This window comes from Podarcis liolepis (assembly GCF_965112155.1).
Source record: "Podarcis liolepis genome assembly, chromosome: 5".
Lineage (NCBI taxonomy): Eukaryota > Metazoa > Chordata > Lepidosauria > Squamata > Lacertidae > Podarcis > Podarcis liolepis.
Genome location: NC_139556.1, coordinates 35,018,987 through 35,043,947, shown reverse-complemented (window position 1 = coordinate 35,043,947; position 24,961 = coordinate 35,018,987). Strand labels below are relative to the sequence as shown.

The following is a 24,961-nucleotide window of genomic DNA, read 5'->3' as shown; positions in this document are numbered from 1 at the left end:
ACAAACAAACAAACAAACAAAGGCAATGTCAAACTTTCCAATCATTTAAAGTCTTTCATCTCTCTTCCTCTGATTACTGGTTCATAATTCAATGTTAATAACTACAGTGGTGCCCCGCAAGACGAATGCCTCGCAAGACAAAAAACTCGCTAGACGAAAGGTTTTTTCATTCGCGATTTGCCTCGCAAGACGAATTCCCCTATGGTCTTGCTTCGCAAGACGAAAACGTCTTGCGACTTTGTTAAACCATTTAAACCGTGCTTCGCAAGAAGAAAAATTCGCTAGACGGCAAAAGTTGTGGAACGAATTAATTTCGTCTTGCGGGGCACCACTGTACCTGTGATTTTCTAGTATACCTCATCATATTTTGTTGTTCAAAGCTTTCTGTCCTGGCTTCTAGCTTTAATTAGGGTTGAACCGTAATAGAAACAATTGATTCATTCTGGGATTCAGCTGAATTTTGTATGTGTTTAAGCAAGTTTTTCACCCTTAAATCTGACGGATAAAGTCATTTGCCCACCCTTTTGCGTAACAAAACACCTGGAACCACTGACAATCCATTGCAGAGTTTACTCTGCTTATGGAAGGCTCTTTTACATCTGACGCTCGACTGTTGATTGGAAAAGGTAAAATTACATCCTAAGATGATGTGGACCCTCTTGCACAAGCAGAACAGCTTCAAGCAAAAGCACGAGTGTGGCTTATATTACCTACATATTACAGCACTGTTTAAACACATGCAAAAGCTCTTTTGCCAGCATTTACAGAATAGTTCCGGCTGCTATTTGTCTTCCTGGTTTTGAGGTTCCAGTTCATTGCATCTTGATTGCAGTGATGGAGGAAATGGCGTGCCTGGCTTCTTCCTCAATTTAGCTACCGCAAGTAGAACGCTGGTATAATGGATTGAGTCCGTGCTGGAAGCTTCAAAGCTGCAAATGGTGACTATAACCCATTTGGTCTTGCGCCCCCACAGCACACCATTTTGTGTGCGCTGTATTTCATGGAGGCAAATGGCAGGTTACTGCAACATTTCTAGTACCTTTATCTACTGCTGCACCTGCTCCTTAGTTTCATCTCCTTCTGTAAGATTAACTATTGATTACTGTCTTCTCCCTTCAGCATCTTTCAAATTTACCTTTTCTACCCACTTAGTTTGGAGCTCATAGACCATCGTTTGCTTTCAGCTTGTATGAAATGAATGTTACTTAAAGTTTGATGGCAATTTTGAAATCTGTTAATGGCATCTGTTGCTTAAGGCAGTATAAATATTGAAGGACAGAGGTTAATGTATAAGGTCGTAGGGAAGGGTAGAGAAATAACTTGTGTATTCTGTTCTAAGAGAAGCAAGGTGTGGCACCACCATTATGTCTTGATATAGCTATAGCTACTATTCCCCAGATCTGTACACATTTCATAAGATATAAAATGAAGCTACTATTAAGCTGAGCTTTCCTGTACTTTCTATGTTTTGGTTGGTTAGAGCAGTGTTTCCCAACCTTTTTTGGGCAAAGGCACACTTGTTTCATGAAAAAAATCTCGAGGCACACCACCATTACAGCCCCGTGACATCAGCGCGCAGCGTCACGCCGGGAGGGACATGAATTGCTAGCAAATTACATAATCACCTCCTTGAGGGCTGGCTCATCTTCTCCGAAGGCAGAACCCCATTAATTAACAGCACAGACTCACACCATAGCCAAGACGAGGGGGGCAAACCTCAGTCATGCACAGTCATGCACATGTGGGGGCTAAATGAGGACGAAGACCGGGCAGAGAGCAGGGTTCAAATCACCCCACCTGGCCAGGACAATCCCTGGGTGCTCCCTTGGGCCACTCGCCTGACCCACCTCGCAGGGCTGTTGTTGCGAGGATAACACGGGGAGAACCACGCGCGCCCCCGGGAGCTCCTTGGAGGAGAAAGCGGGCGATGAATGCAATGCACGAAATATATGAGAGGCGACCAGGTTTTGCAGGTGAGGGGCCCCCGCCAGCCTCCGCTTCCAACACCCAGCGCAACGACGCCGAAGTTTCCCCCCGGGCTTGGCTCGGGGAGCAACACTGCTCCCCCCGGCTCCCCTTCGCCCTCCCGGCTCTCTCTGCCGCCCACTGGGGACCCCCCTCACCTGCCAAGTCCGGAGCGCCGGTGGAAGTTGCATGCATGCATGCAGGGCGCCGCGTTGCCATTGCATTGCACTGCACTCCATGCAACGCCTGCACGCATGCATTGCCTTGCACGCCCGCCAAGGGGTCTCCCCGCGGTCCGATGCGTCCCCTCCGGCGCGGATGCAGCATTGCAAAAATAAACCCCCCCCGATGCAGCCCTACCTGGGGGGCAGCCTCCGCCGCTCCGCCTCCGCGGGGATCCCCGGGCTCCATCCTGCCGCCCGATCTCCGCGGGGGCGCAGGCAGGCTGCGCGGGGTCTGCGCGGAAGAGCCCCTGCCCGCCCGCCCGCCGCCACTGCGCTCATTCCATGGCCGGGAGAAGAGCGCTTCAAACAAAACGCCCGGCCCGCCAGGCCACGCTGGGAAACGTAGTTCGCGCACCCCGCGCGGGCACGGAGCCCAAGGGCGAGGGGACTACGGATCCCGGCAGCCCCCGCGCCAGGGACGGAGGGGGAGAGGCCGGGTGCAGGGATGGAGGGACGGGTGGGCGAGCGAGCGAGTGAGTGGCAGCCGCCAAGCCTTGGCCGAGAGCCAGGAAGGGCCTCCCCGGAGGAGGAGGGAGGCGCAGAGTGGGAGGGAGGGAGGGAACCCCAGGGGTCATCTAGTGACGGCGCCCCAATCGAAAATTTGACTTTAAAAAAAAAAAATCTTTCGAATTTTTAAATTTTTCCCGCGGCACACTAGGCAACATCTCGCGGAACACTAGTGTGCCGCGGAACAGTGGTTGGGAAACACTGGGTTAGAGCTTAATATGTTTGAACCATGTGAATATATTTCATAACATTCAATCCACGCTACATAAAACCTTTGCTTTTCTCTTGTTTCTTTTAGACCTCGGACTTGATCAGTATGTGGTGAAACGCTATGATGGGAAGGTGAGATTCTTAAACCTGTGGGTGCATGCTAATTACCATTTTAGCTACTAAGGAAATGTTTGTTTTCTCCTCTCTGCCTGTGAAACTGTCTAGCAGTAAGCAAAGCTGTGTTGATTTTGGAGGTGATTATAGCAGGGAATTTTTATGGGCCACCATGGAGAAGGGGACTAAATTTGAGATTCTAAACAGCCTCTCTTGGCCCGGCTTGCGCAGCACCAAGAATGCAGAACCATATCTAATAATAAAAAACAGAGCTCTTCCCATAAGCATCTAGCTGGCTGCTGTGGGAACAAAACGCTGGTCTAGGTGGATCTTTGATCTGATTTAGCACGGTTAATTTTAATACTTAGCTGCAGCTTCCAAAGTATAGTTGTGGCCTTTCCTTTCTCATTCGGGATAATTTCACCTGAGTGGTGTTCTTTTCACCTGTGATAGAAATTCAGTGTGTGAAATCCTTATGTCTCATAAAAATCAAAATGGGTGTTGGGTGCAAGTCAGCTTGCGCTGGAGGTTGATGCATCTACATGGGGAAAGAGAAAGGAACCTCCCAGCTTCTTAGACCTCCCTTTTACCTGTGCTGCCCTTCCTTCAGGCTAGACGGATACTCTTGCAGTTGCTGACCTCATTTCCCCCTTCCTCCTCACCTTGGGAGAGCAGACATCCTTTGTGTCTCCACTGCTGACACACAAGAGCAAGCACAGCTTGTTGCATTCTCCATCTTCGTTAGAACTAGGATCTTTCCTCTCAAATCATGTATTTCCTGCAGGAAACATAGCTTTGTTCGCAATGTTATATCTAGGGTAAAACATGTTCCTCCCACAGTGATTCCGTGTTAAATTGAACTTTTAAACTCCAAATACCATCAATGGGAAGGTGGAATTCCCCTCCCCGAGTTCTTTTTAACTTCTTTCACTGTATATATAAGAAAGAGATGCAGAATTCCAAAGCTGCATTTGCCTCCTTGTTCCTCCTGCCCTTTATTTCATTGAGCAGCACTCTCGGGCAAAAACAAATTTGCTTACTGCTTTCCTGCTTTGTCTCATTCCTGGGCTGACCTATAATGAAGTGCACAGTTGCTGCTGTGCTTATAAGAGCTGACATCCAGAATACAGCTTTGGCTGCTCCCCCCCCTCCTTTCTTCGGAGGCAGGGCCGCTCTGCTCAGTCTGGAGGTGGAGTGCCATTCCCACCAGCCTGCCTCAGGAGGGGAGGGGAACCATCTTTCTCTGCCAAGCTGTGCAGCCGTAGGGTGTGGAACTGGTCTCTTCCTTCCTGTCCCACTCTGCTCATTGCACACATGGGATGGTGTCACCATCTGCCTCTGCTCCTGGCCAGCTGAAGGGGAGGATGGACTCTTTTTGACTTGGCAATAGTAACTGTGGCTTGGACTGAGCTGCTCTCAGTTTAAGCTGCTGTCGGGCACAGCAGTGATGGCAGGAATATGGGTGGGCCTGGAGAATAGGGCATTAATCCTCTCTGCATGGCCACACACCTTAATTTGTATAGCCTTCTATTTCTTGGTTGTCCTGGAATGTGATCAAGACTTTGTTTATGACTGTTTTGAATATAATCTTGAATGCAATAGTCTACCCTGCTGCTTATAGTGTTGCGGACAAGGATATGCCTGAAGGCAAGTTGGCTAATTGACATTGCAATAATATACACTAAGCATATTTTCTTGCCCCTGTGGACTGGCTGTTCTGAAATTTCAGATCTTGCTACAGATCTGTTTTTATTTATGTGCATATATATAATGCCGCCAATCCTACTGAATCTATCCAGATAATCTGAATTTGTGCTGCGTAATTGTTTCAGCTCTTTTTGATGACCTTTTTTGTGACAGGTGTGCTCTGTCAGGTGGTTCTTTGCATATTTATTTACCACACCGTTGACAGAAAATTTGAACTGTTAAGGACGTAACCTGTGAGAAATTCCATTGGGCTGCTTAAAAGAACATATTTTTCCATATTGGAATATACAGTGGGCATTTGCTCTCCCTCTCTAAGTCAAGTTCCAGACGTCTTTGTTTGCTGTTTGCTTCAGCAAATTGTCCTGATTGATTTAGGGTGGCTTCTTGGGCATGGAAAACCCAAATCCGGAATGCATTAGTTGTGAGCCGTGCATGTCAATATGTACGAAACTGCTGCTTTTGCCTTTACAATATACAGCAGCTTGAAAAGGACCAGCAGTCAACATACTGCTTCCATAGCTCAGTGTACATGAAACGCTGAGCATGAGTGTGCTGGCTCTTAGAGAGGAGATCGTGGGCACTTCATTCCTTCTCAGTTCTTGCTGCTGCTTTTGTGAGCTAAGGCATGGTTTGACTTCAGCATGTCTCCTAAACCCAGACTTATGGTTTGCCTTACTCCAAACAAGGCACCAGCTGTAACCCAAGAATAAACCGTGCTTACAGTTGGTGGCTTGTTTAGAAGGAGATGAACCTCAAGCATGGACAACACACTGAGGCACACCATGGCTTAGCTCACTTCAGTGGAGCGCCAGGATTGAGGAGGAGCAAAGCGCCTGCAATCTGTCCGGGAACCCTGCACGCTCATGGTTTGGCTTATATGTGAACTAGGCCATTCTATCTTCCAGGAAGAAGTATCGATTGACAAAAAATGTGCCTGTGCCCTTTACAGTCCACTTCAAGTTCAGCTGTTAGCGCTCATTCCTACAGGAGGACTTGGACAGCTGCCTGTGATATATTTGGATCTCAGATTTTAACCTGGGGTTAGCCATTAATTTTTAACTGCAGCGGTTAATTGGTTTGTGCCTCCGGCCTAATACAGATGTTACCCATCAGGGAAGACTCATCTCTTTTTAAGCATAAGAAAATATATTGTTAAGGGTTTGTGCTTGCAATATGAGGATGCTGTGGGCTCTTCCAAACATTGTTTTATATCTGTGAGCAGCCTCCCTTCTACCACTTCCCAGCTCTTGTCAAAGCTTTGTGGCATATTACTTTTGTTGGCATAAACTGATGGAATTATGGAAGTCCTTCTTTCTCTTTCCCTTTATTTTAGTAACTACTAATTTTAATTTTTATTATGTTTTGGCAGGTAACTCCTAAATCTCACTGACCTTTTGTGCCTCCTTTTATTTCTTGGTTCTAAGGTGTGCAGCAGTATCTTGTTCCTGAGACATGAATTGGGTTTTTTTCTTTATTTGTTTTATTCTGTGGTTCCTCTAACGATGTACAGTTTGTAATTATTTTGTTTTTGTTTTTTGTTTTTGTTTCTGTAACCAAACCTTTGCTCATTTTCTTCCCTTTCTTCCTAACCTTTCCCCCTCTCATCAGGATTTTTGGCAGGTACTGACTTGTCAGCATGTGCTTCAACCAATTTGTGCTTCAGATCTCATATGTGCACCTCCTTTTAAAAGGGACAGTATATATTTCTTATTTCCCCCATTACCTTAAAAAGACTCTTGGCTTTCATAATTTGAAATCTAAAAAGGCTTTGTTTTTTTAAATGTGGAGACTTAACTTTTCCCAACAAAAAAGTTGTCGCAAGAGTTCAGTATTAAGTCATTTCAACGCAGAATTACTTAACGTTTGTTAAACCAACTAGATGCTTCATTAAATTTCTTCTCCTTTTTGTGATCATTTTTTACTGAGCAGCAATGGTTGATTTTTCCATTTTGGTTTAATAAAATCAAACAATTATCTTTCTATTCATAAGAGAGTGAGGCAAATCTGTTTTTCCACAAATACTTAATTTATATTTTGTGTGAATGGGAGCTATTGGCCTATGGGCATATTTACATTAAAATTCTAAATTTTATGCGTAAACTAATTCTCACTACATATCCCTGTACTTTGAAGCTATCTTAATCTATCTGCCACAAACTACTTGAAGATGGAACAGGTGGCTGAATTCCTTTCAACATAACTGAGTTATAGAGAATCAGCTTACATTATCAGTTTCCTTGAGATAGCTACCTCTGATTTGTGTCACGAAAGAGTCAACCATGCCTTCCAAAACGAGGTGTGTTTGGGCTGAGCTAGACATGATAATCACTTTGTTAGCATGCATCAGTAGCCATAACTATGATTAGGAAAATTAGCTTCTGTATGAGAAGTACACAGTTCAAGCACTCTCCCATTTTGTTCCTCTCCTCCTAGGGCAGGGAAGGGATTCACATTTCTCGCAAACCCACATATTGCATATTGGTTTATACCAGGCTTTACCAATCTAGTGCTCTCCGGTTGTGTAGGATTACAACTACCATCCACCCCAGTCAGCATGGTCATTAGCTGGGGCTAATGATAGTCCAAAATTGATGTTTGAGGAAGGCTAATTTGTGGTCAATGTTACATGCAAAAGTGTCAAATACATCTTAGAAATTTAATGGGCAGTTTTTTGTTTAAAAAAACCACAAAATTATGTGTGTCATAATGCAGAGCAATTGGGAAGGGGAATTTCATGCTTTCTTCCTCTGCTGTGGTCCTGCAGAAAATCCCTTCTGAAGCTGGTATTGAACTAGTGCCAATGGGGGACTTTCTCCCATTGCAGATAAATTCTGTTTGCCTGTGATCTCAAAAACAACCAGCCCTCCCAATTTATACAATGTTGCATTTTTTAAAAAAACACCTGCAAATAAATGCAAGGATGCATTCAGTATAACCCTAAATTTGCTCTTCTCTTATCCCATGGTAGGATCCCAAAGTCCTGTGTTCCCACATCATCTCAGGAGTCACATCCACACAATTTCTCTAACGTTAGCAGCCGTGGAATCACATGGATGAGGCTGATAGTGGGGCCCTTTCCCACCTGGGTAGGTGGTGATCAAGAGAGACTGAGCTATGTGCATTCTGAAAGGTAGCGCACTGCATGAATGAGGAGTGAGCTAATCAGATATATTGATTTACCTATTTTGTATAACTTATTCCGTGTAATCAATAGTGTAGAAACTTTTCAAGGACGGGTCTCCCTTAGGTAAATAGAGTGTTAAAGCCTGTCTGACTGCAGTTAATACTTCAGCTTATTAAAATGCATTCCCTGTGCTTCTCACCTCATGATTTTAACTGAAAGGTACTGAGGGAACTGAGGAAAAAGCAGGATAATGACAAAAATATGCTTCTAGTTAAATGCAGTGATCATTTTATAAAGCTTTCCAACTCTTACATTTGCTGATGTTTATGCCTGGAATGCACTTCTAATGCCTTGGGGGATTTTTCAAGTGAGAAGTGTCCGGCATGCTGATGAATTCTCTTAAATAAGGCTGCACAGATTCAAATTGAAGCAGAACTGTGTTGAGTTGCCTCTCTTGACAAGCATGTGTATTCTTGAGGAAGCTGTGACAGAACATTCCCCTGAGGAACTTCTTTCTTTAATATGAAGGATTATGCTCTAAGCAAATAGGGCATTACCTCCGCAGCACTTGAAGACTTTTGGAAGTCTGTTATGAGAGGCTCTTTCGCTCACTGACATCTGAACATCTGTACTGACAAGCGCTGAATTGCAATTAGAAATGCAATCAGAAAGTGAAAGTTTTGTCCAAATGAGAACAAAAAGGAACGCAAACTTTGACAGAAAGGCTGTAAGGCTATGCACCTTGCTAAAAACATAAAGGCCAACAACATTTATTTTAATATGCGTTATTAGCAGGAGACCAGCTAAGAAGGTAATTGGGTGTTTGGATGATAAGGGAGTCAAAGGTGTGCTAAAGGAAGATGAGGAGATAGCAGAGAAGCTGAATGAATTATCTGCATCTTTCTTCACAGTGGAAGATATAAGGCATATCTCTGTGTCTAAACTAACTTCCCCAGGAAGGGCTTCTGAGGAACTGAGGCAAATAGTGATGACAAGGAACTAAGCTTGCCTTACTGACAAAATAAAAAGCTGGCAAATCTGGGTCTGAGTGGATTCTACTCAAGAGTTCTTAAAAGAGTTCTTCAAGTGTGAAATGGCCAGTCCTCTAACAAAACTATGTCACATCCCCCTAAGATCAGTCCCTGAAGACTGTAAACTAGTCAATGTAATATCGATTTTTAAATAGGCACCCAGGAGATTACAGGCTGGTTAGCGTAGCATCTGTACCAGGGAAGTTTAGGAAAAACATTATTAAAGAGTGGAGTACCAAGTGTCTAGAAGAACAAGTCTTGTTGAAGTAGAACCAGTTTGACTTCTGCAAGGGTGAGTTCTATCACACTGCACTCAGTTTGCTGGCGATCTGGTCCACCCATGGCCCCCTAGGCAAATAGAGAATGCACACCAAAGCACAGCAGCTGTGGCAGCCTGGCATGATAAATTTGGTAGCCTCTCCAGTGAAATGGTACAGGGCTATCTTCCACGTTGGAATGAAGCACTGAAGGCGGCTAGTTTGCTTACCTATTCAGTGGTACCTTGGTTTACAACCATAATCCATTCCGGAGGTCCGTTTGTAAACCAAAACAGGTTGTAACCCAAGGCGCGCTTTTGTCAATGGGGCCTCAAAATTTTTTTTTTCGTAATCCAAAAAAAAAAAAGAAGAAGAAGAAGAAGAAGGGTTGTAATCCAAAAAAAGGCTGCAAACCAGGACACGCACTTACCAAGGTATTACTGTATTGATTAAATTATAATTTTGCTGAGAATGCTCAAAGCTCAGTGACAATTCTGCCATTCACCTTCCAGTCTCTGACACGTAAAAATACATTAAGAAACCAAATGTCTTTTTTCCGCATGGATTTTTGTTTTACAAGCACTTTAGATTTACAACTGTATCCAGCATTGTGAGCAGATATATTATGAAAGAATGAACTATATGATGGTGTGAGAAATAGTTTGTTTGAACGGAAGTGCAAGAACCATTTGCGAATGCTCAGAGAGACCGGTAATGGGGAATGCAAAATAGATTCTGTCCTTTTTAAAGAGGCTCTTCTCGCTTTCTTTGCAAGGGTTCTGCCCTTGCATGCTCGGTTCCTGCTGCCTGTGAAAGGGGTCTTGGGACATTGGTGTCTTGTTTTGTTTTTCCTCTTGACTGTAGAATGCTAGTCTTGCATTTCAGGTGCAGCTTTTTAAAAAATAAGAATAATGGTGATGGATATTTATTCTGTTGCTGTAAGGGTGGGTACATGTCCATTTCTCTTTCTAGCCTCTGAAGACCACCAGTTAAAGTTCTGCTTTAACCCTTTAATGAACTCAATTGTTAAAGGGAAAGGTAGATTAGGGTTCTGATACCTTTAGAAATAGTTTTGTTGTTCCAGTGGGATAAGCAAATCCCTCTGGCTTAAAATGATCAATATTCACATTTTGGGGGGATTGTTCCAGTTTTTTGACTTGCACTGGGCCGTTGCTTTACTAGTAATTTTTATCAGTGAAGAAAGGGCTTCAAAAGCTGTGATACTTCATATGAAGGTTTGTCTCTCCTAAATAATTTTACAGCTAAAGTAAAGCACAACTTGATCCAAATACCATGTGCTCCCACCCTGCTCAATATTTTTTTAGTTTGGACTTATTGTTGCTATGGGTAGAAATTTGGGATAGGGAAGATGTCATCTGACCTTGGCATCTGAGATTCACTAGAGATTCAGTTACTGCCTCATGCTCCTCTAGCTGTATTTAGCAGCAGAGACTCTGCCTTGGGATTTCTTATTTCTTAAAATTAGATGCAAGGATTCATTGCCTGATGTGGTGAGTCTGCTGTGGATCTCTCCAAATTAAATATCTTGGTCACGGATCATTGGAATTCTTTCTTTTAAAAAAAATGTTGTGTAATTACATAGGAATTCCTTAAGAGCTGCTTTTAGTAAGAGCTGTCCTATATCTGAGTAGTATTTTAAAATGAGTGTGAATTTACTTATTTGGTCTACTTTTTTAATCCTGCTTGTCCAAAAAACATCAAGGCTGAGTTCACTAATTAAAACCTCAAAATTACACCATAAAACAGCAAATGCAATCTTAGAAAAATAACAGCAACAATCTGATACAAGTTCTCTTTTAGAATTAAAAACTTCTACAAAAGAAGCATGTATACATTAAGCTAAACCCAAATGCTACCAGAATATGCAGTGTCTGCTTGCATTTTTGAAAAACCAACAAGCTCCTTAAGTAACTTCTTAAAATAACCCTGGGGCCTGCTTGTCCCTCCAGCTGTTTTTAACACATTTGAAACAACTTTAAATACACATAGATGACTATGAATAGAGAATTTCCCTGTTCAGATTAAGTTGCCTTAATTGCCTGACTTGTTCTGAACTGTAGTTTCCTGTTTCTGACAAAATGAGAAGGAGATAAATTGAACACTGAGAGCAAGCACTGAGGGCCTTCTGGGGGTTCCCTCACTGCGAGACGTGAAGCTACAGGGAGCCAGGCAGAGGGCCATCTCAGTAGTGGCACCTGCCCTGTGGAACGCCCTCCCATCAGATGTTAAGGAGATGAGTCATTATATAACATTTAGGGCAGCCCTGTATAGAGAAGCTTTTGAAGGTTTAATGTTTTGCTGTGTTTTTACATATGCTGGAAGCTGCCCAGAGTGGCTGGGGAAACCCAGTCAAATGGGAGGGGTACAAATAATGAATTATTATTATTATTATTCTTGTTGGTTGCGATTGTTTGTGCCACATGGGCAAAAATGTTTGCTTGCATCTTGACTTGTTAAACTGATATGATTATCTTAACATACCATTGTCTAAACATAAGTTTGTCTAATTAAATGAGTTAAATTAATTAAAAACTCTTTAATTTAAATTAAAAGAGTTAAAACCACCCAAGCAGACCATGATATGTAATGGCTGCAAACTGTGATAAGGACAAACCTAGGTCCAAACAAACCAGGTCCAAACTGGGTTTTGAAACTTGGTTGTGTTTTTTTGTTTTGTTTTTTTTTTTTGTTTTTTTGCAATAAGATCAATAAGATATAATGTCTTTCAGATGTTTTGGACTACATCTCCTATCTTTCCTGAACATTGGCCATGCTGGCTGGTGGAAATGGAGGCTCAAAGCATATGCACTAAACCATGATTAAATGAAACTGGAAACAAAGTTTTCCAGTCGTGTCCCTTTGGCCACACTGGGGGGCTTGGACTCATTCCTTTCACAATAAACATAGTTATTGTGGCCATGAAGTGTACTTGCACAGGCAAAGTCTAGTCCAAAAAAAGGTGATATTTTTTAAAAAAATATTTAGCTAACACATTTTAATTAACACCCATTAAAACATCACATCACAGAACTAAGGAGCCAGAGGAACATTTAAGGTGTCTCTCTGTATGAATTACTAAATGATACAGGGTATTAATTGAAAAGGTGTTATGCATCTTCTTGGGAAAGGATAACTGCTTTCCTTGCCTGGATTTAGTGTTTAGTCAAGTAGCAAGCAGAAATGGATGTTCACACTTTATTAAGACGTTACAGGTAAAGATGCAGTCTCTTCTTAAACACGCTTATGGAAACTTGGGGTCCTTCTTTCCTGGCAAGTCTTCGCTGAACTGAACTAGTGAAGACCTAAGGTTTTAAAATACGTTATTTTCTCCCAGATCTTTTCAGACTACTCCTATGCATATTTACTCAGGAACAATTCACATTAAGTTTAATGCAAACTATTCCCAAATATGTGCTTAGCTGCCTGAGCTGCCAATGAAATGGAAAGAACATCGAATTCTGTAGTATTGTGTAGCAAAACTGGATGTGGTCAACGGGGACTGAAAGAGAATGGCATTACAGCAAACTCAAAACACACAGAATCTTAAGCATTCATCTCCCGGGGGGGGGGGGAATTATACAGCTTCTTTAATCTGAAAGAATGCACAATAAGATCCAAATTATTAAGGACTGAGGGGAAACTTCTGTTCTATTAAATTAATCGAAACACCAGCATATAATTGTACCTCTTAACTATATGTAGCATATATTGTTTAAATTTGGAGAAGGAAGCTATGCAATGATTGCTTAAGATTATCACATATTTTCACACACAGAAAAATGGTATTGAAGCATAAGCATTAGTGGCATGGATAGCATCACTGAACATTCACCCCCTTCTTTCATGTCGCAATACCAATGGTCAGTTTTACATGACTTAACAGAGAAATAATTGTCTAACTGGGGTGCACAAATGCTACTGAGCAAAGTACTATTCTGGGTTTAGCCAAGCTCTTTGAAATTCATGCTAGTGACTTTTGAACTAAGATTGCCACCTGCTCATAATTTTAGTGTGTTCATAGTTGGGGAACTATGAGTTGAAAGCATATTAAGGGCAGAGTTTGACTCACGTTTTCTCAGAAGGCCAAATATCCCCACCCCAGAACTATTGCCTGTCTTGCCTTCCACTTCAAATACGTGTTCTGCCAAGTATGTGTTAAAAACAAACTAATAAATCAGAGTACATTATTGATTGGACAGTGCTGTGGAGATTCATGTGTTCTATCAGTGCAAACATTTTTTGCTTTTCAGAAGGAACAATTTCTGGAGGTATCCCCCACCCCACCCCCCACAGCCCTTGTCAAGCTGATTGGGGGGCGCACAGTGTGGGGGTGAAGCCCTGTTGCACTAACAGGACTTGCACTTGCTCTCACTAGCACCACTGTTTAGTTGAATCCAGCCCATAACACCATGTTATATCTGTTCTGACAATTGAAATTGCTGGGTAGGAAGATCCCATTAAGACATTGGTGGGCTGTTGTTTTTTAGCCGGTGTTCAGTAATCCTAAGAAGTCAAACCACCTGACTGTGCTTTACAATAAGGCCTTCAGGTGTCGTCCTCATGTTGCTCCATTCATGTGGTGGTGGACCCGGCTGTCATTTATTTGGTTGAGTTAAAAGTGGCAATCCTACTTTAAACTAGGTCAGGCATTTTCTTCCTCAATACAGAGGACACTGTCTCTGCAAATATTTCTTTGTTCAAGTGAATACATCTATCTGTCTTGCCTTTCAACAGCCACATGAATAGAACAATAAAGCATCTCTACCAACTCCTGTTTGGCCAGTGAATATATAAGTAGTGAAACCCTGGGTTGCCCCTGCTAGTCTGTATCGCTAGACAAGACAGGGCAAGATGGACTCATGGTTTGACATGGTCTAATGCCCCTTAATCCTATTTATAGGGATACAGGAAGTAAAACAGAATATCCCAAATATACAGTACGTGAGTGGGTGGATCCATTTCCCCTTCTGTAAACACCTTAACTCCTTTTGACTTGAATGGGCCAGACCAGGGGTCAGCAAACTTTTTCAGTGGGGGCCAGTCCACCATCCCTCAGACCATGTGGTGGGCTGGACTATATTTTTTTGGGGGGGGGGGAATGAATGAATTCCTATGCCCCACAAATAACCCAGAGATGCATTTTAAATAAAAGGACACTTTCTACTCATGTAAAAACACACTGATTACTGGACCATCCGCGGGCCGGATTGAGAAGGCGATTGGGCCACATCTGGCCCCCGGGCCTTAGTTTGCCTACCCCTGGTCCAGACAGTAAGCCTGATCCTATGATTGTGAAATATGCCCAGTGTAGAACTACCCTCAGGTTTCTGCTATTGTGACAATGCATTTGCTATTTCTTTCTTCCAACATCAGCAGGAAGCTAGAGGAACTCCTGTACTTCCAAGTTCTTAGGGATGGAAAGAAAAACATTTGTCCTACCTCATTTCTCAAAGAGGGCCAGTCCTAGCAACATTTCCCCTCATATCATGACTTTCTGAAATGAATTCAATAGCCTACATGTGGATTTCTTTTCTGTTTTATTAGATGCAACATTATCATAGTACTCCGGAAGATAAATACGTAGAAGTATTGCCTTCCATGATTCAACCCATTGGGCAAAATGGGTATTCACAATCTTCCTTGCTGTCCTTTTGACAGATGGGCTGTTCTGTTTTGTCATAGTTATTCACTTCTCCTGCATGGTTCATGTACAGCAACATCTGCAAGAAGCATTGCTTTGATTGTTCACTTAGCCGATGGTCTAAATCTATTTGGTGGAAACTGAATTGTTCACTTCTTCTGTATATGCATATTCTTGCTTGTGGTGATATATATATATTTAACTGAAGTATGCCTAAGTCTGTATGTTTGCCTTGTATGCTTGTGGCTAACAGGATGTCTCAACTCCAGAAATGTTATTGTAAATAATCTCTGTCCTAATGAATTGTGCATTTTCCCCACCTTATCTGTGTTGTGAACTTCGATCAACACTCTGAACAAGCCCTATTGATTTGATTAATTCATCATTTTTCAGTAGGCTAAACTGCCTTTCCTAGCCCAGGGTCTTTTGGAGCAATATATCCAAAGCAAGTGGGAGCTTCATATAATAAAGTGTTTACTCCTTTCTTAATTTTGACAAATAAACTAAATTAGCTTTGGATGCTGGAAATTAATTTAGCATCCAGTTGCAAAAAGGGCATGCAATGTGAGGGTTGTGCTGAAGTTATTTTAATATTATTCATACTGGTGATAAGGAGAGGAGGCTGGTATATTAACACTAACAAGATACCACTTACTGCTTTTCCCCCTATCTCCATTTGCATGTTGAGTTTGCTTTTTAAATACCTTGCATTGGATTCCTTCAAATGTAATAACGCATTGTGCAGCAAGAAAGAGCAGCAGCAAATATCATTGGGGGAGGACGGTGTTGAGCTTCATAGAACTCAGTTTTATACACAAGAGAAAATGCATTTTAATGGAGTGCGCTTGAGCGATTGATTTTATGCCTGTAGAATTAATATACAGAATTGCAGAGGGAATAGGAAGCTCACTCCGTGGTATTCAGGACTATAACACAAATGTGCATCTTTCATTCTGACCATGTTTAAATACTAATTATCTATCAATAGCTATTGCTCTCAGTACAGGGGAAAATTCTATAATGAATTCCAGTGGAAGTCTGACATTAAAAAAATTCTCAATAGTTTTGGGTTAATATGGTTCCTTTCCTAGTCTTAATGGTTTCGTAAAATAGATTTAACCCATTGTAACCAAGCCCCCCCCCATTCACTATGTATATTTTAAAAGTTATCCAGAACAGGAAAGTGTAGTATAATTATTGAGGTGGTTTCCCCTTAAGTTTCATTCACATGTAAACTTTCTAGAAGTGCAACATGGAAGTTGAAAGTGTTTCGAATGCTTTAATTTTCAAGCTACACCCCCTTTAAAAACAATAACAACACAATGGTATTGCTAAATCAGCAAATACACTTTATGGGAAAATCCTTTTGGTAAGGAGACTGGTAAGTCAAGTCTATTTAGGATCATAACTGTCTAAATCCTTAAGTCTTTAAGATACATAATAAAATAGAGGAGGAATGCTAAGCTAATTGCATTGTGGGAAATCTGCCCAGAGCCTCATCTAAGAATGTGAGGTCCAACCAATCACAGCCGTGATCCTTCTTTAAAGTGAATTGCAGTAGCAATGGCTAATCAATATAGATGGGTCAAATTATTGGCTTGGATCCTAGGAACCTTGGGACTAGTTCCATGTGTCCAAGGGGCCTTACAAGAGTTTCTTGAATTTCAGCCTTCCATTCTGCATTTGTGAAATGGCACGGGGTCTGCCATCCGGGGGGGGGGGGACGTCAGCGATTTCTTGATATGCCCATGCATTTGTGTTTATCTAAATAGATCCCAGACCCCCCCCCCCAAAAAAATAGAACTATGGAATTTGTTCATAAATGCATGTATCCAGAACTTTAATCTTAAAATAAACATCAGGGTCCTGAAATTCTCGTAGTCCAAATGTGTGGTACTGTGATTATATTCCCATATATCATTGATAGCACATAGTCTTCATCTAACGTTTGGTGTTAAAAAGGGAGTTACTTGGATCATAAATACTGCATTGGTTACTTAAATACATGCTATAAAAGATGCAAAATCTGCAAACTATCTCAGGTAAAGAGGTAAATATACAGTATTAACATAATTAATAAATTAAGTATGAGCCCGTGTAAAACTTTTTCCGCAATGTTACTTGTTTTCAAAGCAGTATCAAAATGGTATTGGTAAGGCAAAAACCATTTGTTTATTGAAAATGTACCCTTAGCATTAGGATGCATTCTGATATTCCCCAAAAGTGTTTGCACTGTTAAATGTTTCAGATTATTGTTAATGATTTCTCATTTGACATTTTTGCAGTCTCTCATTGACAAAATAAGAACTGTGTGCACATTTGTGTAAGCTTAGTAGATTTTGGCTTTAATTAGAACTTGCAGTTTTTAATCAGTGTGATTACTGTTTTCCGCTGTAACTTTGCGGACCAGATAATGCCTAACTTTTATCTAAATTCAATGGACTGTTTCCAATTTAAATACAATGAGCTTTGCAAGACAGAACTGGGATGAAAACCTTCATAGGCATCTGAACCTCAAGAGACGGTGTCTCTTGGGGCTCTTGTCTACATTTCTTAATTAAGAACATACAGTAACCAGGACTGGTTAATTGCTCCAAATTTTCCTTAGGTCTTCAAAAGTAACAGATCAAAAGATGCTGCAATGTTTTTGATGTGCTTTCGATGTGCTTTAAGTGTCATTGCTTAACAAATTGTCTTTCCTTTATCTTGTATATGATGGGATCCTCGCTAGACAGAGGTAACAGATAAGGGACAGTTGTATAACTGCCCCCTGGTGTGCTGTTGGTGGTGTCTCTCTTTGTTCCCTAGTATTGTTCCTAAACTTAAGCTTGCTATTTCGGTGCTTCTGTGCCTGCATGTTTTCATACACATTAACCACAACTCCACTCCGTCCTTTAATATTTTTCTTTCCTCTCTCTCTGTGCGTGCGTGTGTGTGTGTGTGTGTGTGTGTATGAGATGTCTTTTAATACTTCTGAACTAGTAAATTTAGAACCCAACCTCTAACCCACTTTGTGCATACTTTTCAGCCTTTAAATCTTCAGTTGTCAAAATGGTTTAGCGCTCTTGACTTCAGCAATTTATCTTGTGTGTGTGGTAGGGCAAAGGGAGAACACTTGTGTGGTCTGCAGTACAATGACCATAAGTGTGCTTTATTTCACCAAAGTGCAGTTCAGATGTGATGTTGTTGATATCTTAACCATGGTGCGGAGATCAGGAGTGAAGCATAGGTGTATCCTACTTCTTTCTCTCCTTGTAGCAACTTTTCCTCTCCTTTCCATTTCTAGGGTTAACAAGGGTTTTGCATTGAATGTGCAATGATGCAAACAACAGTTGAGACTAACTCATGAAGCTATGTTCTGCAAACCTACTTCAAGCCATCGTTACAATTTCTAGTTTCAGGGGAACCATGGTTAGCATTAACCATGGCTTGCATCAGTGTACATGTACCCCAAACCATTGTTTACCATAACTCCTGTAGCCTGCTCCCAATTTCATTACCATGGTTCAGAGAGGGGCATCCTTGGGTCTGTATCAGACCTGCACTGCAACTGAAGTAGTTGCTGTAAGAAACTTTGCTGAAAGGGTTGTTGTTTTGCTTATTCAAAGCAGGGACCCTCAATCCCAAGTACTAATATGTTACTTTAAAAAACAAACAAACAGAAACATGAAACTGACAGTGAAACTCCTTGTGCCTACTACCGTATTTTTCGTTCTATAGGATGTACTTTTCCCCCTCCAAAAATTAAGGGGAAATGTGTGTGCGTCCTATGAGCAGAGAGGGGGAGATTTTTTTTCTTCTTGTTGTTCTCCCCCTCTAAAACAAGGTGCGTCCTATGGTCGGGTGCGTCCTATAGGGTGGAAAATACGGTATATAAAAATGGCAATAAAGAGCCCATAGAATACCTTGGCATTTTGCAAACAATTAGGCTGGTGGGAGGGAACAGTGAGGCGCCTTTTGAGTTGACTCTTCTGGGTTGAAATGTGTGTTGTAAGATAGAGAATAAAGCTTGATTCTTATCTTAATCTTCAAGAAACAACTGACAAATTTAAAGGCTGGAAAAGTTATCTAGAATGACAATAGGAGGGGGTTTATTGAGGGAAAGGGATGGGTAGAGGCAACAATATTAAAAGTGTAAAAGATGTGGTCTTGTTTTAACTCCTGGCTTTTTAAACTGAGTTTATTTTTCTTCTCTTGGGAACACCGTGCTTTTGATTGCTTAAAACAGAGAATCTCCCAGGAACGTGAAAAGTTTGCAGATGAAGACAGCATCTTTTATGCACTTGGAGAATGCGGTTTGATCTCCTTTTCCGACTATATCTTCCTCACTACGGTTCTTTCCAGTAAGTACATGTTTTGTCCTTATCATTTTATTAACACTGAGGGTGTTTAAAAAAATAATAATAAATCCTTAAATGATGGCAATATGGGGTGTTTTTTTCCTTACAGTTTGCCTATCTTTAAACTAGAGGTGCTTAGCTTATTTTGCATCAAAACTATTTGATAAGGGCATTTTAGTAAGTTTCTTTATATTAAAAGAGCAGCTCTATACTCTACCAAGCCCTGCAGGATAGCTCAGCCAGTAGAGCATGTGACTCTTAATCTCAAGAGTCATGAGTTTGAGCCCCACGTTGGGCAAAAAGATTCCTGCATTGCAAGGGGTTGAACTAGGTGACCCTTGTGGTCCCTTCCAACTCTATGGTTCTACAGTAGAGATAGCAAAGCATCTTTAGAGCCCTTCTAGGAATGTAATTACCATAGTTGTCGTATACCTAGTCAGACCATTGGAACATCTAGATCAGTAGTGTTTACACTGTTAACGGAGAAATCTGAGGGCTCCCTTGGACAAAAAACAAGAACACCAGCCAGGAATACCAGAGCAAAACAGCAGCCAGTAGGCTTGGTCTTTATTGAAGACTGTCGCGACAGGACTCCCACCTGCCACCAGGTGAAACAAGATGGAAGCCCTGAACAAAAGAAGACCCCAACTTTTATTAGCTACTAATCCCCCATGCTACATCCCTAAGACTACATCATGACTACATCATGGACACATCACAAAGAGAAAGGGTTCGGGGAGGAGTTGTGGTGGTAACCTGAGCGTCTTGTCATCTGTCGGGTTCCTCCTTCTCCCCTCCCCATGATTACATTCCCGAAGATAAAGAGGAGTTCACTGTTTCCTGCCCCCAGAGGGAAGGGCTGGTCACTGTCCTTTGTTTCAGTCCATATTGAATCCACTTCCATATGCAGGTCCTTTGTGAGTGTAATGATCTTCTGTCTAGGACCATCAAGGTTGGCATGCCAACTGGGTAGGGCTCACTGCGGACGTGTTGGTGTGTTGGTACGTTCAGGGACGTTTCATTAAATGAAGCGTCGCATATGTCGTGTGTGAGTGTGTATGTGTCGTGTTTGTACAAACTGAATGATTGGGGGGGTTGTTTCCTGCAACAACACTTGCTGGCAGTGACTACAAAGTTTCAGACAGGACTCTTTCTGAGTTTTATCTAGAGATAGCAAGGATGGAACACAGGACTGCCTACCTACAGACATGTGCTCTGCCACAGAGCTATGGGACACCAGCACCTGGCTTTCACTGTGCTATAGAGGTTCTTATGAAAATGCTTACCTATATGCTTGCCTTTCCACTTTCCACTGGGATGTTCACAGTAGAAGAGCAATGCATAAGTAGTTGGCAGAGGTTTGCCTGAATCTCCCCACCTGCACACAAATACAGTTTGCACTAATAATGTGTGTTAGGAAATTTCTCTCGTTTCAAAGCAACCAAGCTTACAGCCTGTTGGCAAGAAAAAGCCAAATCATAAATATGAATATTTGTTCCTGTTCTCTGGTGCGCATTGTGCACATATATTAGTCGTTCGTACTTTCAGAGTAGCACTGAGAAGTGCTGAGGCATCAAAATAGCAACTCCACATTAGCTTTATTCTTGCCCAGAAAAGTGCAGAGAGGAAAAAATGTTGTTTGTCCAGCGAAATGAGCAAGGACTTCCTGCAAAATTCAATGAAAATGAGTTTTTGGATTACAACACACACATTTCTTTTATATATAGCTGCTTTATACCCTAGGAAGGGCTATTTTATCTTTTTCATATTGTGTTTTTTCCCCCTGGATACTTTTTTTGATGCTCCATGATGATCCACCAGATGTTTCAGTTGCCCTCCGTGATCTCTTGGATGTAACTCAAACGTACAAAATAATGTGAATAAACAGTACATAGAAGTGACCTAAGGCAACCAGTCTCTCTAAATTGCACCTAAGGAGAAATACTGTTATTGGCGGCACCCTCGGCTTCTAACCTTAAGATACCCCAGTCAGGGCAGATGGAACTGCAAGAGAACATGTTTTCTTCTGTTCAAGTCAAGGGTTTAATTTGTTTCTTTTTTAAATTTCCACATATTGCACATAAAGTTCCAATACATAATGAATTTTCCTTTCATATTATCAACTTCCCATCCCATTTCCCATGATGTTCTTCTTTTCTATCCCTTTGCTGCACCCTAACACAGTAATCCCTAATTCTCTCTGTTGTTTATAGTTCAAATCCTGCTCACGGTTTCATCACGTTATAATATTTCTTTACGTAATCCGGAAAAGGCTTCCATTCTTCAATAAAGCAATCGTCATTAAGTTATCTTATTTTAGCTGTTAACTTTGCTGATTCAGCATATTCCATCACTTTGCTTAATCCATTCTTCTTTATTGGGTGTAATTTGCACTGTCCATACCCTGTTCGTTTTTTTTAGTTTCTGTGTTAGTTAGATCCAACCCAGGAAGTTTTATTTTCCATTAACTCAGATGTCGTTCTCATCCTGATTTGAGTTCTGTGATGCTACTGAATTACCTTCTAAACTTGAGGAACTTCGTATCCTTTTACTGCCCTTTCTGCATTCAGCTTTGGTCTGCCCTTTCATGTCGCTGTCATCTGTGGTGATTGCTTCAGCAACGCTAAGTCACCCTGTTGCATTTAACATGTTTGGCTCTTGATCTGGGGCTGGCGCAATCATGACTGATTCCTTAAGCTTCCTTCACTGTGGTTTGCCTTGATTCCGAATCGAGCCATTCCCTTTGTTCCATAGCTCCTTTTAATTTGTTTTAAACCTAATTAGTTTACGCCTCTAATAAAATAATTAGTTAATGCGTGTAAATAAAACAAACCATTAAGAAGGAGGAAAACGGAATGTTAATACATTATTAAGTAACAGAATGTTAACAAACTACTTATGTGTAATTATAATTGCAGGATGCTTCGTTGTTCTTAAAGAGCACAAATTAGTTCAAAAACAAATAGTCTCTGGCTGTAGCTATGATTGACTTTGGCTTCAGCTGTGTTCTGGGTGAGATGTATTTGCTTTTCTGCTGGTTTTATTAGTGCGTGATAATGTTGATTGTATTTAATATTTTATGGTGGAAGCAGCCTTGGGAGAGGTTTTACTCTTAAAGGTGGCCTATAAATGTTTTAAGGTAAGATAGAAAAGAATATGCTTGGAAGATGGCTGTAATTCTTTGTGCACTTACCTGGGAGTAAGATCCACTTAGGTCAGTGAAGCTTTCTTTTGAGTAAACATGAATAAGCTTGCACCATAAATGGCTTATTTGAAGTTATCTAATAGAAACCTCTGTAGAGTGATAATATATGTAATCCTAACTAGTGGAACAGCATCATAAACTTCTACATAGATGGTGTGAAAAATTGGGCTTATCTCGGGTTTATTTTAATTCAGATTTAATCAGCGATGTGGCATTGATTTTGGCACCACTCAGCGCATCTGTGCTAGCCTTTGAAAGCCTAATTACAAGCAGGGAAAATTAAATGCCAAAATTAAGAGATTTGATGGTATCTGCAGTTTTTATTCTGCCAGTTACCCTCCTTTCTGTTTCAAAATATTAGTCGATCTCCTTCTTTTGTCGACCCATTGTGATGACTTTTTACAAAAATCATATGGGTCCTCTCTTAAGTGGATATCCCTAGCAATCCAATGAATAAAGTTAGGAAGCATTAATCCATTAAGCCCTAGAAAATGGGTCTCATTTTGGGGGTTGGTTTTTTTCTTACCGCAGTGCTCATCAGCTGGCCAGACCTTAAATACAACTCATTTGCATTTTACAAGCAGAGAGCTGTTTTCCTACTGCATAGAAGATGAAGTCTGTCACCATATTTTATTTATAAGTAATTTACTGCTCTCATGCAGTCTGTTTCCTAGTCTGCTGTATGATCCCCCCCCCCCATTCCCCCAAAAGATAATAAAATAACATTTAGAAATGTGCTGATAACTTCTGGTCTTCTGTTAAATGAATGCTATAGCAAAAAAAAAAAAAGCATGGAGGATACTGCACCAGTTTCATTGCTTTAGCTACTCTCCAGTTTTAATTTTTATTAGCACCGTTCAAATTTCCTTAGTTATGAGATACTTGTTGTTGTTGTTTAGTCGTTTAGTTGTGTCCGACTCTTCGTGTCCCCATGGACCAGAGCACGCCAGGCACTCCTGTCTTCCGCTGCCTCCCGCAGTTTGGTCAAACTCATGTTGGTAGCTTCCAGAACACTGTCCAACCATCTTGTCCTCTGTCGTCCCCTTCTCCTTGTGCCCTCCATCTTTCCCAGCATCAGGGTCTTTTCCAGGGAGTCTTCTCTTCTCATGAGGTGGCCAAAGTATTGGAGCCTCAGCTTCAGGATCTGTCCTTCCAGTGAGCACTCAGGGCTGATTTCCTTAAGAATGGATAGGTTTGATCTTCTTGCAGTCCATAGGACTCTCAAGAGTCTCCTCCAGCACCATAATTCAAAAGCATCAATTCTTCGGCGATCAGCCTTCTTTATGGTCCAACTCTCACTTGCATACATCACTACTGGGAAAACCATAGCTTTTACTATACAGACCTTTGTTGGCAAGGTGATGTCTCTGCTTACACAAAAAGAGGTGGAACTTCCTTTTTATCTTCTTTAGAACTGAATTGGGTGAAAAGACATTTGGACTGGTGGATGTACTTTCTGGTACAGCAGTTATAGGACAATGATAATGAAAATGTGACGCTAACAAGACCAGCAGGAGAAAAGATAGATAAAAGATAACAAGACCAGCAGGAGAAAAGTCTAGTGCTTTTTCAGCCCAATCCTAATGGTTTTGAATTATGTTAAAATGTTGTGAGCTCCCATGTGAAATAACTGTATTTTTAATAAACAATTTTTTAATAGGCTATATTTGCACAGATGTAAATCCCACTTATCTAATTCAAAATAGCTCATAAGGAAGGATATTTAGGATTCTGGCCCTATAGCTACAACTTCTATTTGTAACCAGAGAAATGAAAAAAAAAAAAAAAAACAACTTGTAAGTTTTAACCTGATTCACTGGTAATCTGCTGGAGTTTCTTGGAGTAGCTGCAAGGGAGAGCGCACTTGTTGGATATGTGACCCATCAAAGCCAATTTTCCAACCCCAATTTTTAATTCTGTAAGGAGACATACAGAGCTCTATATTGAAACAAATAGCAGCTTTGGGGATTTGTACTGCAGAAGGAAAGGGTTAACCTGCACTCCCCCAGCACCCTGCCTTAGAGGACTCTGCAGTGGAGAACGAAAAAGAAAACACTAAAATGTTGTATTCGTTCTTCTAAGGGGAACAGTAGCTTTTGCTAAATTGGACGCTCACTCTCACTATTTCAATATCTCAAAGACATCCCTGTTGAGAATTTTGGTCCATATGCTGGTTACCACCAATGAGCGGAATGCTTTGTGCTGCAGAAGTTGTGGTCTCCCAGATCACTGGCAATGGTAGTTGTAGATCCAGGACAGAAAGTAATTGTGGGTTAGTGGCAATGATTCTATATAAGGTGAACCCTTTATAATGCAATTTTCATCATGCCAACCTGATGGATTCTAGCCTCCTAGCAAGGCAGGTTTAGAATAGCCATTTATATAGCATTGGGCCAGGACTTGGGCATGAATTTACTATGGAAGGCTTTGTCTTTGCATTTGTTTTTGTCCTTTGAAGGTCAGCCAATAACTGATGTAATGTTGCTGAAAGATAAGGCTTGTACTCTCATCTAAACATTGTGTCTTATCTCTTCAAACTGCAAAGGAGAGATAAGTTAAACTGTATTCATCATTGGTGCTTTAAAAAAATCACATATTGCAATTTATTTAATATA

The 24,961-nt window shown here is 41.2% G+C and overlaps 1 protein-coding gene and 1 long non-coding RNA gene across 2 annotated transcripts in view; one reads left to right on the top strand and one right to left on the bottom strand.

The window, feature by feature from the left end:
* MICU1 (mitochondrial calcium uptake 1) overlaps positions 1–24,961 on the top strand; it is a 130,777-nt gene that overhangs the window by 48,131 nt on the left and 57,685 nt on the right. The window contains exons 5-6 of the mRNA XM_083503116.1: positions 2,995–3,038; positions 19,030–19,144. Of these exons, the coding sequence (XP_083359242.1) occupies positions 2,995–3,038; positions 19,030–19,144 (159 nt within the window). The remainder of the gene's footprint in view (positions 1–2,994; positions 3,039–19,029; positions 19,145–24,961) is intronic.
* Positions 10,721–19,030, bottom strand: LOC310706887. Its single transcript, XR_014526222.1, has 3 exons — positions 18,670–19,030; positions 12,854–18,498; positions 10,721–12,800 (listed from the first exon to the last, which is right to left on the bottom strand). It is a non-coding gene; the product is annotated as an uncharacterized lncRNA (long non-coding RNA).